The sequence below is a fragment of the Candidozyma haemuli genome (assembly GCF_002926055.2).
Source record: "Candidozyma haemuli strain B11899 chromosome Unknown D_2014730914, whole genome shotgun sequence".
Taxonomy (NCBI): Eukaryota; Fungi; Ascomycota; class Pichiomycetes; order Serinales; family Metschnikowiaceae; genus Candidozyma; species Candidozyma haemuli.
Window position 1 is genome coordinate 1,557,605 of NW_020289911.1, and position 13,283 is coordinate 1,570,887.

A 13,283-nucleotide genomic window follows, 5' to 3' on the forward strand; every position below is an offset into this window, starting at 1 on the left:
TACAACGCATCAAGTCTCTTTCCCATACCATGTCTGACGACTTTAGCACCAAAAATTGGGTGTGGGTTCCGGATAAGGACGAGCTTTTTGTTCGTGGCTACATCACAGAATACCTAAAGAATGATCTTTGCAAAGTGACGGTGAAGAGAAACGGTGCAGAGACCGTCAAGGAGCTTCCACTGAAGGTGTTGGAGAACTGCAATCCTCCTAAATTCAACAAATGTGAAGACATGGCCGAGTTGACTCATTTGAATGAGCCCTCTGTTATTTACAATCTTTTTCTTCGCTACAATGATGACTTGATTTATACCTACTCTGGTTTATTTTTGGTCGCTATCAACCCTTATAAGAAACTTCCCATTTATGAACAAAGTGTATTGAACAAGTTCCACAAGCTGCAAGAGAAGTCAGGAAAACAGGATGATCGTTTGCCCCCACATATCTTTGCCATTGCAGAGAGCACTTACAGGAACTTGTTGGAAAATGGAAAAGATCAACTGATCTTGGTTACTGGTGAGAGTGGTGCTGGTAAGACTGAAAACACCAAGAAAGTCATCCAGTATCTTTCACTGATATCGACTGATGATCTGTCCGACCATGCCAATGATATTCACAACAAGATTCTACGAGCCAATCCCATTCTAGAGAGCTTCGGTAATGCAAAGACGATCAAGAATAATAACTCCTCCAGATTCGGTAAATTCATCAAGATCTTTTTCGATACAGCAGGTATTATATCAGGTGCTACTATCGACTACTATCTCTTGGAGAAGCTGAGAGTGCTGCACCAGTCCCTTGATGAAAGGAACTATCATGCATTCTATCAACTTCTTCGAGGCGAATCGCCTGAAAATCTCAAATCCAAGTACTCTTTGGAGCCATCGATCAAGAACTACAACTACATCAGCCTGTCGGTTGCAACGATACCCAATGTGGATGATTCCCGCGAATATGGTTTATTGAATGAGGCTTTCAATGTAATGGGTTTTGAACAATCTGAAATTGAAAGTATCTTTATGGCTCTTTCCATCATTTTGCATCTCGGTAACATAGAGTTCTCCTCATGGAAATCAGAACAGGCAAGTTTCTCAAAGGACTCAAATATCGAACTTATTGCTAAGATGCTTGGAGTTAATTCAAGCGACTTATCATCCAATCTCCTTCGGCCTAAAGTGAAGGCAGGCAGAGAATTCGTCCAGAAACTGCGTAAAGCCGCCGAAGTTAAGCAAACCATCGATGCGTTCGCGAAGCATCTTTACGAGAAAGTCTTCCAATTCATCATTCTTCGTATCAATGAAAGCTTAGGCGATTATAATACTGACAGGTTTATTGGAGTTTTGGATATCGCTGGTTTTGAGATTTTTGAGGCTAACTCCTTTGAGCAATTGTGTATCAATTACACCAATGAAAAGTTGCAACAATTCTTCAATCACCATTCGTTCATTCTTGAACAGAGCGAATATTTGCGTGAAGATATCCAGTGGGAATTCATTGATTTTGGGCTTGATTTGCAGCCAACAATTGACCTCATTGAAACCAAGCAACCTATGGGTATTTTAGAAATCTTGGACGATCAATGCATTATGCCTAAAGCAAGTGATGAGACCTTCATTAATAAGCTTTTGGAACTGTGGGCAGATGGCAAGTCGAAGAGCTTTAAGGCAAACAAGGTCCGAAATGGATTTGTGATAGATCATTACGCGGGACTAGTGGACTATAACGTGGAGAATTGGATTCAAAAGAATACCGATCCAGTTAGTGAAAACATTATCCAGCTTCTTCCAGATTCATCCAATGAGTTTATTCAACGTTTATTTCAAAACCTCAATGAGAGCAGTCCCTCTGGAAGTATGTCACCCAAGAAGAAAGGATCTAAGCTCAAAACTGTCTCCCAGAAACACAAAGAGCAGCTCGGCGTGCTCATGGATCAGCTCAATAGCACAGAGCCTCATTTCGTCAGATGCATATTACCCAATCATTCTAAGCGTCCTAACAAATTTGACAAGGAACTCGTTCTCAACCAGCTTAGATGCAATGGTGTTTTAGAGGGAATTAGAATTGCCAGAGCTGGATACCCGAACAAAATGACGTTCGAAGAATTCTTTGGACGATACTCTATCTTGAATGACAATGAGATTGTTTTCACGAAGAACATGAAGACGAACAGTGAGCTCATCCTCAAAGACATCAAGCTCGATCCAGAAGTCTACAAGCTTGGTATTACGAAGATATTTTTCAAGAATGGCATTTTAGGAAAACTTGAGGAACTACGCGATTTACGACTTAAGAAGATCATCACCAACTTCCAAAGTGCTTTTAGAGGGCAGACGGCAAGAAAGAGCTTTAGGAGCCAAATTGCGTCTATTCAAGCTTCCCAGGTTGTTGCAAGGAATTTCCAAAAGCTTGATGAACTTGTCAACGAGAGCAAAAGTCCTTGGCTCAAGTTGTTCATCAATTTAAAGCCCCTTCTCGAAGATTCTGTCAAGGTTCTTGATTCGAAGGAGATGAACGAGAGCTTGAAGCAGATGAATGCTAAGTTGAAAGACACGGAGAGTGCGAGAACTACTCTTGAATCAGAGAACGAAAGACTTAAGCTGCAACTCACGGGCCTTGAGGACGAGATAATCAAGAACAACCTTGTTATTTCCGAGAAGGGTGACTTGTTAAAGAAGCTTCAATCCGAAGAATCATCAAGAAACGACAAATTGAACGAGACAAGCAGACAACTTAAAGAAGTGATGGCAACGAGCAGTAAGCTTGCAACTGAAAGAGCAGAGATAACACTGGAGTTGGATTCGATCAAAAAGAAACTCGAGGATCTGGAGCAGAAAGTCATCAGTTTGAAGTCACAATTGGACGAAGAGAAAGATAGAGCTATTGACTTGAAGAAGAAGTTGGAAGAATCAGAGGAAGCCAAGACCAAGTTGAGAGAAAACGATGAAGTGTCTAATAGTTTGAGAAAGAGGGTAGAGTCCCTTGAAGCTGATATCCTTAAGCTTACTTCTGAAAAGGAGAAGTTCCAATCGAGTCAGGAGCGACTGATTTCCGAACTCGATGAGCTCAGAACTAGCCGTGCTACCCATGAGAGGAAGGTGTCTGATTTAGAGGCAATGAAAACCTCACTTGAAAAGAAGCTCACACTGGTTGAAAGCGCTTACGATATGAAGCGGAGCACTCTTACTAGCAAGCATACGGAAGAATTGAGCAATTTGCAGGTCAAATACGACGAGTCTCAAAGAAAGATAGGAGATTTACAGGAGGAACTCATCAAACAGCGGAGCGAGATCAAATCCCACATCAGTGAGAAGAATGAATTATCCAAGAAGGTCCGTGACTTGGAGAGCGAGCTCGACGGTCTTGATACCTGGAGGCAGAACTTGGAGGCAGAGAAGAAGAAGAACAGCAAGATCCAAGCGGAACTCGAAAATGCCAAGGATGAGCTAGCTAGGCAACATCAAAAAGCTAGGACGCACGCTGACTCGCTTGAAAGTATGCGCCACGAATCACAGTATTTGTTAAGAGCTAAGGCTGACTACTCTGATGAAATTGTTCGACTTAAGGAGAAGATCAAACTGTTAAATTCGAAGCTTCAGGACAAGGAGAATTTGCCGCCTTCTAATGGCAAATCAATCGACCCGTCCCTTGCAGACGAGTTTGCGCAAGTGAAGCTCAAGTTGAATGAGTCAAATGCTATGATACGAAAGGAGAAGTTTGAGAACCAAAAGCTCAATGAAGAAGTTAAGGCTTTACGTGAGAAGGTTAACGATACTTTCGAAAGTCCTCTGAAGCGTAGCGAGCTTCGAAGGTCTATGGCAATGGGAGAAGACTTGAAGTTGGGATTCTCAAATAGCTCAAGGACTATCGACGAGATTAAGAATTTGAGGATGCGTTTACAACAAGAAGAAGCCAATGTTACCAGGGCAGAAAATTATGCCATTGAACTTCAGAAGAAGCTAAACAAGCTTCAGATGTCGAGGGGTATCAATAATGCGTCAGACGTGGAGACGAAATACAAGGAGTCACAGAGACGTATTGTTGAATTAGAGAAGCAGGTTGGACAAGCAATGCTGATGAGCAACAACTCAAACCATTCTTCACATTCCTCCCCGCTGATGCATTCCGAGACGAGCCCTTCTTTAACTCCTAGCAGCAGTATTGGAACAATCAGCAGTCTTACAAATAGCGGTGACTTTGCTAAGATTTATAAGGATATTGTTGGAACTTTGAGGACTACTAGAGATGAACTAAGCAAATCCAAGAGCGAGATTCTCCGTCTCAAGTCCTTGCTTCGGGAAAGTGAGGATGAATTGTACGAAGTGAAGAGAAGTGGTGTGAGAACTGCTATCCTGGACTACGAACTGGACATTGCCAAACTTAACGTTCAAAACAATTCTTTGAACAAACGCCACGAGGAGCTTCAGCAATCTCTATTAAAATATAAAAGCCGAAGCGAAGAATACTATGATAAGCTCGAGCTCGCTGAGTCAGCTGTTGGTATCAGCAAGAGACACGAAGAACAGGCCCGCAAGGAACTCGAGCAAAAATCAACAGAGTTGAAGCTCTTACGAGAAGAGGTTCGAGCAAGCGAGCGAGTGATCAAGCAGTTGAGACAAGCCAAAAACGAGCTTGAAGAGTCTCTGAAGAAACAGCTTCATCGTGAACGTCAATTGGAGTCTTCTATCAAACAATTGGAGGATCAGTTGCAGTATTTGAACGACAACTATGGTGAAAAGAAACACAAGATTGGGGAACACAAGGAGGAGATTCGTATCTTGCGTCAGGATATCAAGTTCAAGGTGGAGAAGGAAACTGAGTTGATCAAGGATAATCAAAGACTAAAGCTTCAAAATGACGAATTGGCCAGGATCAAGAAGGAAGTGATGGCAGAAAACGAAGAAGTCTCTGAGGAAAATGATCAAATCTCGAGGGCAAACGAAGACTTAAAAGTTGAAAACGAAAACTTCAAGAACGAGAAATTGGCTTTCGAAAGGAAGATCGATAACCACACAAAGCAGATGAGCACGTTTAAACAACTCCTCGAAGACAATGCTAAGGAGATGGAGAAATTATATGGATTGAATGGCCTGCTCGAGGAGACAAAGGCCCGGCTAGAAGAGGAAGTCGCATCGTTGGAAGATACCCTTAGAGATACACGTGGGAACTTGGAGCTTGTGAGAGAGCATCTTGGTGAAGTGGAGCAGGAAAAAAGCAATTTGAAGGAAGAGCTTCGAACGGTGAAGGACCGCTGGGATAACAGTGATGGACAGTACAAGGAGGCCAAGACAGAGATCTTGGTTATGACACAAGAGAATGAGAGTGTCAAGAAGGCCAACGAAGAGCTCAAACGGAAGATTGGTGAACTTGAAGATAAGCTTTATTCTAATGAGCAGCTCAAGTACTTGGAACAAAACGTCGGTAAACTCAACACGCAAGTGGACCGTTTGAAGCACGAGCTTGCCGAGGGCGAATTACGAGAAGAGAAATTGGAAAAGCAAATTCGGACACTCGAGTTTGACAATGAAAGCAAAACGGTCCAGATGAAGCGCTACAACGACGAGAATTTCAACTTCCAGAACATGATCAACCAGTACGAGAGCAAGGTTGAGTTCTTGCATCAGGAGAACAGCGACAAGGATCTTAAAATCAAGGCACAGGCCAGAGAAGTTGCCGACTTACGCGAGAGGCTTCTAATGTTTGAAAAGGATCGTCTCATGAGAGAGTGAATATGCCGACATTAGCGGTTTGGCGTCAAACGGGCGGTTTTTCAGTTGGCACCAGTGCTCCTGCTGGTGTATGGCTGCAAAATTAAGCTGCACACATGTCCAGGCTCAATGCACGGGGTGACAACAGACCCCAACGTGGGCCTTATCCGCAGCCAGCAAAATTCTATACAACAATACAAAAACCATGGAAAACATCAATGGAATTTTGCGATTTTCTAGAAGTACAATCTCTCATTCATCCAAAAATTCTACTGTAAATGGCAAAATGTCTTGGTATTATATTTTTGACCTCCTGCCAGGGTCTATTAGAGTGGGCGTGCGCAAACCAGGAAACGTGGTGGCTCTGCGCCGCACCAAAGACGCACAGAAGCAAATCCCACCACGTGGGAGTGATAATTAAAGACCAGTACTCGCGCCAAGTCTAAACCAGGTAAGAACTCACACTACCCAAGAAACATCTGGGAAAATGGGACTAAATCGAATGCCAAGCAACTTTTCAAGGATCAAACAAGGAGCATCAAGGACAAGAAAACCACCGAAGCCTTTTTGACACTTTTCTACAGGTCTTGACAGCTTTGACGGTTAACGGTTCCTAATGGCTGCAAAACAATCAGTATACATTCGTACATAACCATCTTCTGTCAACTTCTCCACAAAAGCACCCCTTAAGTGGGAAAAGTAAGTTGCCCACGGTTTCTACGGGAACCTAACTTTGCAGTGGGACGGCACTTTTTGTTTCTCTTTTGGTCTGGCGATATCCATTTTCTCCTTTCTTTATAGCCCACGCGGGCCCATCGGGGCGTCTCTAGCGCGTGCGTTAGCCTTACGCTAAAACCAGCCCCAGGCAACTTGAACCCGTGAAAATTTGTCGATATATCAAACCACACTTGTAGATTATGGTGATTATATTATTTCTTTCCAAAAACTCTCGTATCCTTCTTTCCAAAGCCCCAAGGCCATGTGCTATGGAAAAAGTATAAACCTGCGGGCTGGGATGCATATCATGCATTGATTCTGCAGAACATAGGTAATTAATCAGTCGAGTGCGCAGCCAAACGACGCATGGCGATTCCCCCAAGGTATAAAGCATGGCAAGCTGCCTCTTGTAGTTTCACTTTTTTTCCTCTTGAAACGCTAGACTCTTTACTTCTTCATGTCTGAGAAAATTGCTACTCAACAATCTCTCTCCAAGCAGAGCGGTGGTAAAACCGCCTTCAAGGACTACTTGGAAAAGTTTGCTCATGTTGAGGACCCTTTGGAAAGAAGAAGATTGGCTCTTGAGGAAATCGACAATGCTGGTTTCGGTTGGACTCAGGTCAAGATGATCATGATTGCAGGTGTTGGTTTCATGACGGATTCTTATGATATTTTCGCTATCAACTTGGGTATCACCATGTTGACGAATGTCTACTGGGGCGGTACAATGCCTGATTCTACTACCACCCTTTTGAAGGTTTCTACTTCTGTCGGTACCGTTATTGGCCAGGTTGGTTTCGGTATGATGGCCGATTTCGTCGGTAGAAAGAGGATTTACGGTTTGGAGTTGATTGTCATGATTTGTGCTACTATCATTCAGTGTGTTATTGGCTCTTCTCCTGCTATCAGTTTCCCTGCTATTTTCGCCTTTTTGAGAATTGTCATGGGTATTGGTATTGGTGGTGACTATCCATTGTCGTCCATCATCTCTTCTGAGTTCTCTACTACAAAATGGAGAGGTGCTATCATGGCTGCTGTTTTCTCTAACCAGGGTTTGGGTCAGATTCTCGCTGGTATTGTTGCCCTTTGTCTTGTCGCTGGTTACAAGAGCGACTTGCAGCCATATGAACAACACCAATGTACTGGTGTGTGTATCAAGGCTTGTGACCAGATGTGGAGAGTTTTGATTGGTTTCGGTTGTGTTCCTGGCTGTATTGCTTTGTACTACAGATTGACCATCGCCGAGTCTCCTCGTTACTCTCTTGATGTTGAGGACATTGCTCACTTGGACAAGCAGGCTGACATTGAGGCTGTTCTCGATGCTGCTGCTCAGGAAATTACTCCACCAAAGGCTTCTTTCAAGGACTTTTGGAGACACTTTGGCCAGTGGAAGCACGGTAAATACTTGATCGGTACTGCTGGTTCTTGGTTCATGTTGGACATTGCTTACTACGGTTTGGGTCTTAACACTGCTGTTATCTTGGACGCTATTGGATATGCTTCTGACAAGAACATCTACACTAACTACTGGAACACCGCCGTTGGTAACTTGATTTTGGTCTGTGCTGGTTCTTTGCCAGGTTACTGGGTTGCCGCTGCTACGGTCGACACTATCGGAAGAAAGCCAATCCAGCTCATGGGTTTCATTCTTTTGACTGTCTTCTTCTGTATTCTTGGTTTCGCTGATGACAAACTTGGCCAGAACGGTAAGTTGGCTTTGTACGTCTTGTGTCAGTTCTTCGAGAACTTCGGTCCTAACACAACTACTTTCATCGTTCCAGGTGAATGTTTCCCAACTAGATACAGATCTTCTGCTCACGGTTTGTCCGCTGCTGCTGGTAAGGTTGGTGCCATTGTTGCCCAGACATGTCTTGGTACTTTGGTGAACCACGGCTGTGCTGCCAACGACAGAAACTGTTTCCTTCCACATGTTATTGAGATCTTTGCTCTTTTCATGTTGCTTGGTTGCTTCACCACTCTCTTGATCCCAGAGACCAAGAGAATGACCTTGGAGGAGATCTGTGAGAAGTACCACGGTGAAGTTGACACCACCAAGTTGGGCGCCGACAGATACGTTACAGAGCAAGCCGATTCTTCCGACTCTGACTTGAAACGCTAATTGCAAGGTTTTTTCGGGCTCCCTTTTCAATTCTTACGATACAAATTTCATAGCATGTTTAATAGATGACACAGAAAGTCAAGTTAATCTCCAGAACGTAGCCACGGGGTCCTGAAAGCTTTCCCGAAGCGCAAAGCAATAAGGGGTATAAATGTACAAAGTGTTGTTCATGTCACATCGGCAAATTGTATTGATGCAAGTCATATTGACATATATGTCTAGGGATGGAGCTGCACAGCTAGCTAAGAAGAAGCAATGACCGAGTTCTGTCTCGCGCAAGTATGAAGCTAATATGAATTCTAGGAAGTCGATCAATTTAGAATTATCAGAATTCATTCTTGATGTTGCTAGTTGAACCAACCATCGGAGACAACCGACAAGTGTCTCAGAACTCATGATCTTTGAGCACAAGGGCTGGCTCCATTGATCTGAATGAAACAAAGGTTTAGAATAAACAATCGTTCTCCCAATATGATGTCCACTAATGTAACATTCCTTTTGTTGTTTAAGTTGCTCTTTGGTTGGGTTTACGTCTAGACATACTGGTCACCTTGGGAGGCCATGACCTGTTGGACAGAAGTTACTCATCTACACTTCAAGAAAACCTTAGACAATTTTTTGTCATATTACCTTCCAATCCTGCTTGTCTGACCTTTGGACGAATATGAAGTCAAGCCATGGTTACATCAGGGTGTCCATTGTTGTGTCCCGCCTCTAGCCCACGAGGGCCACCACAGTCAAGGGTCATTCACAAGTAACCGAAGAGCTCCTTTCGTAACCATGAATTGAAGCCAGAATTCAAAACAGAGGTATCAGAAAGCCATGACTTATCACACTAAACTTTTATTCATCATACAGCTATAGTTAGAGAAAAAGCCCCCACGCAACCACGCGTAGTGGTTGCAAAAGTCCAACAGGTGTCTTAAAAACCATCGATACATCCAAGAAAAAGTCCCATTCTCTGACAAAAAACCAGCACTTATCTTTCAATAATTATCACGCCGTGACTCATACTCGGTTTATTTATCCCATTTAGGTTGTTTCCTACGGGGCCTGTTTTGGTGTACACCGTAGCTGCGAAATATGTCTGAACAAGATCAACCCAATACGAGCTTCCTTCCAATGCCTAGAGTCCACCCTGACTGGATCACCGTGGGTGTCCTTCTTGCTGTTTTCTTCCTTTGGCTTGAACCAGCGCAGCCTTTTTACCGTCAATTCCTTCTTTCTGACTCTCGGCTTCAACATCCCTTTGCTGAGCATGAGAGAGTAACTGATAACGAGCTCTACTTCCTTTCAGCCATCGTCCCCACGCTAATAATAGCGTTCTTTCTGTTGAAAACATCGAGTGATACTAAAGGAGCAAAATATCATCTCTTGGGACTTTGGGTGTCGCTTGCTGTCAATGGCTGTATCACAGATCTACTCAAGAACTGGATTGGGAACCCACGCCCTGATTTCTTAGACCGCTGCACGCCGCTGAAGGGAACTCCAATCGATCTGTATGTGTTGATTAATGTCTGTACAGCTCCCCGTGGTCCATCTTCTATTATAGATGGAATGAAGCTGACTCCGCTGGGCCATTCATCTATTGGCTTTTCAGGACTCTTTTATTTGCTGCTATGGGCCTGGCAATGGGCCAGAGCTCAGAAGAAGGAGATCAAATACGCGTCATTTTTGTTGGTTGCTGCTCCTACGATGTTGGCTACCTATATTGCCTTAAGTAGGGTCCAGGACTATAGACACCACTTCTTTGACGTGTTTTTCGGTCTGGCGCTAGGAATCGCTGCTGCTTCTCTTTCATGGTTGAAGTATCAATAAGGACTTTATTTATATTTGAAAGAATGCCGTTTACGCTGTTCATGACACCCCTAGGGCAGTCGGACGTATTTATCAAATGTGATGTTAGCATTTCTCTATCATCGCCCTATACCTTTGTCTTTGGCGTGCACAATTTCTTATGCAATGCAGATGGCCTCTCCATTTTAAAGAGAGTAGTCTTTCTGGGTTTATCAACCCCCACTTTACTAATTGACCGCTTTCTTGGTTGCCTTTCCTCGGGTTTTTTGATCGTATCCAGCAATTTGATTTTGACTGTAGGCTTCACAGGTTCGGGCACTCTCATGATTAAACTAGGATCGATCGTATGAAGCTCTTCCTTATCGTCGTTGTCATCAGTATCGACCGATGATGCACTCGACGACCTTACTTTTGTCCGGAAAGCACCATACACATAATCTAAGAAAGCACTGTACTGCTCGAGACCTTCTCGCCCTGGAGGGCAGACAAGAGGAGATTCAAACATGCCTCGAAGCGTCTCTTGTGGCACGGTGACAAAGCTTTGGATGGGCTCTTCAAGGTTATCTGGTGGATAAGACGCCTCGTCTGATGGGGCGATAATGAGATAATGGTTTGCGTTATTGTAGCATTTGCTGAGATGGTCTCTTTCGTCAGACATGTTAGAATAGGTATAGAAACGAGGAAGATAAAGCAAGTTCCTGATTAAAACGTAATAAATGGTAGTTCTTGGTGCTATACTTTCTCTTTGTAAAACCTCACCATTAGGCCCTCGTCAGGCCCTCACCAGTCCTTGGAGTTTCCATGCTTAAGAACCAAGAAGCGACACGGCTTTCTACTCGCCAAACTAATATTTTTTAAAGATATTTTCTTTGTTATGATCTAGTTACAGCCACTCTGAATTCTCTTGGAAATGATAACTATAGCCACTAATCGTTCACGGTATCACCACCCAACGGAAGCACAGACCCATACAAACTAAAGGTCAATCATATGAAAGACGAAGATCAGACTCTTGGACAGTTTCGTCAAATGAATAAAAACGGCTTTGCAGTGGTAGAGTAATACTCTTGATCACAGACCGAATGCGTAATATCTCTGGATCACGCCTCACTCGGTGTACCAAATCGGGGAAGTGGGAAACGCCAAAGATCTTACTCTCTACGGAACAAGAACTGCTTAAATTCGATAATTGTTCATATGTACTGGCAAACTAAGACGTTTGTATTCCTCTATTAACTTAGTTGTCCGTTGAGGACCCATTAATGCAAAAACTCTATCCCAAAATGTAATATAAAAAAAAGTAAGTATGTGAAGTGTACCAAATGATGGATAATCTGGTTGAAATAAATGTGAATCAGCCCTCGGTGTTGAGCGAAGGGCAATGGTCATAAGCGAGTCGTCGCATTAACTTTTAAGTCTGTGATTATGCATATGCGAACCACTTGTAGTCTTTTGGATATGATCTAGTTCTGTCTTGCTCAGTACTTCAACTCCTTTGGCTGTTCCCAAGGGTTGGACTGGTCAGTGAAGTGGCCGTAAGAGGCAGTGTTGAAGTAGATTGGTCTAGCCAAGTCCAACTCCTTCACAATCACACCAGGTCTCAAGTCGAAGTTCTGGCCGATGATCTCAACCAACTGCTCAGAAGAGTACTTGGAGGTACCGTAAGTGTCAACGTGAATGGACAATGGCTCAGCGACACCAATGGCGTAAGAGAACTGGACAAGAGCTCTTCTAGCCAAACCAGCGTTGACCAAGGACTTGGCAACCCAACGGGCAGCGTAAGCAGCAGAACGGTCGACCTTGGAGAAATCCTTACCGGAGAAGGCACCACCACCGTGAGCACCCCAACCACCGTAAGTGTCAACAATGATCTTACGACCGGTCAAACCGGCATCACCCTGTGGACCACCAATGACGAATCTTCCAGATGGCTGAATGTGGTAAACGGTCTTGTCGTCCAACAATTCAGATGGGATGGTTCTCTTGACAATCTTCTCCAAGATCTCCTTTCTCAAGTCCTCAGTGGTAACCTCATCAGCGTGCTGAGTGGAGATAACGACAGTGTCAACTCTCAAAGGCTTGACGGCACCACCATCCTTCTCGTACTCGACAGTGACCTGGGTCTTAGTGTCAGGTCTCAACCAAGCGAGCTCACCAGATCTTCTGGCGTCAGCAAGAGCCTTGTTCAACTTGTGGGACAAGAGAACGGTCAAAGGCAACTTCTCAGGGGTCTCGTCGGAAGCGTAACCGAACATAATACCCTGGTCACCAGCGCCCAATTCCTCAAGAGCCTTTTCGTAGTGCAAACCCTGAGCAATGTCTGGAGACTGCTGCTCAATAGCCACAAGGACGTTACAGGTCTTGTAGTCGAAGCCCTTCTCAGAGTTGTCGTAACCAATGTGCTTGATGGTGTCTCTGATAATCTTCTGGTAGTCCAACTGAGCCTTGGTGGTGATTTCACCGAAAACCATGATCAAACCGGTTTTGGCAGCAGTTTCACAGGCAACCTTAGAAAGAGGGTCCACGGCAAGACAGGCGTCCAAAATGGCGTCGGAGACCTGGTCACAGATCTTGTCTGGGTGGCCTTCGCCGACGGACTCGGAGGTAAAAAGGAACTTCTCGGGCATAGCTACGATTGAGGGATTGTAAGGAGGGTTACTTTTTTTTTTTTTTTCCTGGGGGGTCTGTCTCACTATTTATATGCTGGAGCCACAGTCGATGGCTTCTGCAACGTTGAAAAAATTCACGTCCTCAATATTTCACGCACAGCCGGCATATAGAGAGGAAGACTCTTTCTCATATGGCTAATAACCCGTGGTCGCAAGTGCACGTGACCTATACTCGAAAACTAGATGTCAAGGAAGAGCACCACTCGCTTAGAAAATGAAGATTCTTTAGGTACCATGAAAAATGGAAGCACCCCAGAATCCCATAATTAGATTTAGATT

At 44.0% G+C, this 13,283-nt stretch overlaps 5 protein-coding genes across 5 annotated transcripts; 3 read left to right on the top strand and 2 right to left on the bottom strand. All coding sequences in view use genetic code 12, as the record gives it.

Moving 5' to 3' along the window:
- Positions 1 to 29: 29 nt before the first annotated feature.
- MYO1 (myosin 1) lies at positions 30 to 5,723 on the top strand (the record flags this gene model as incomplete). The annotated part of the gene is made up of 2 exons (XM_025486761.1): positions 30 to 3,832; positions 3,857 to 5,723. The coding sequence occupies 2 exons, from the start codon at positions 30 to 32 to the stop codon at positions 5,721 to 5,723; spliced, it is 5,670 nt and encodes a 1,889-aa protein (XP_025344311.1).
- A 1,153-nt stretch (positions 5,724 to 6,876) lies between these two features.
- Positions 6,877 to 8,538, top strand: PHO84 (phosphate transporter; the record flags this gene model as incomplete). The annotated part of the gene is made up of 1 exon (XM_025486762.1): positions 6,877 to 8,538. One exon carries the CDS (start codon positions 6,877 to 6,879, stop codon positions 8,536 to 8,538), a length of 1,662 nt encoding a protein of 553 aa, XP_025344312.1.
- A 1,083-nt stretch (positions 8,539 to 9,621) lies between these two features.
- DPP1 (Dpp1p) lies at positions 9,622 to 10,356 on the top strand (the record flags this gene model as incomplete). The annotated part of the gene is made up of 1 exon (XM_025486763.1): positions 9,622 to 10,356. One exon carries the CDS (start codon positions 9,622 to 9,624, stop codon positions 10,354 to 10,356), a length of 735 nt encoding a protein of 244 aa, XP_025344313.1.
- A 106-nt stretch (positions 10,357 to 10,462) lies between these two features.
- CXQ85_003108 (uncharacterized protein) lies at positions 10,463 to 10,993 on the bottom strand (the record flags this gene model as incomplete). Its single annotated transcript, XM_025486764.1, has 1 exon — positions 10,463 to 10,993. One exon carries the CDS (start codon positions 10,991 to 10,993, stop codon positions 10,463 to 10,465), a length of 531 nt encoding a protein of 176 aa, XP_025344314.1.
- An 820-nt stretch (positions 10,994 to 11,813) lies between these two features.
- Positions 11,814 to 12,962, bottom strand: SAM2 (methionine adenosyltransferase; the record flags this gene model as incomplete). The annotated part of the gene is made up of 1 exon (XM_025486765.1): positions 11,814 to 12,962. The coding sequence occupies one exon, from the start codon at positions 12,960 to 12,962 to the stop codon at positions 11,814 to 11,816; it is 1,149 nt and encodes a 382-aa protein (XP_025344315.1).
- Positions 12,963 to 13,283: the final 321 nt, after the last annotated feature.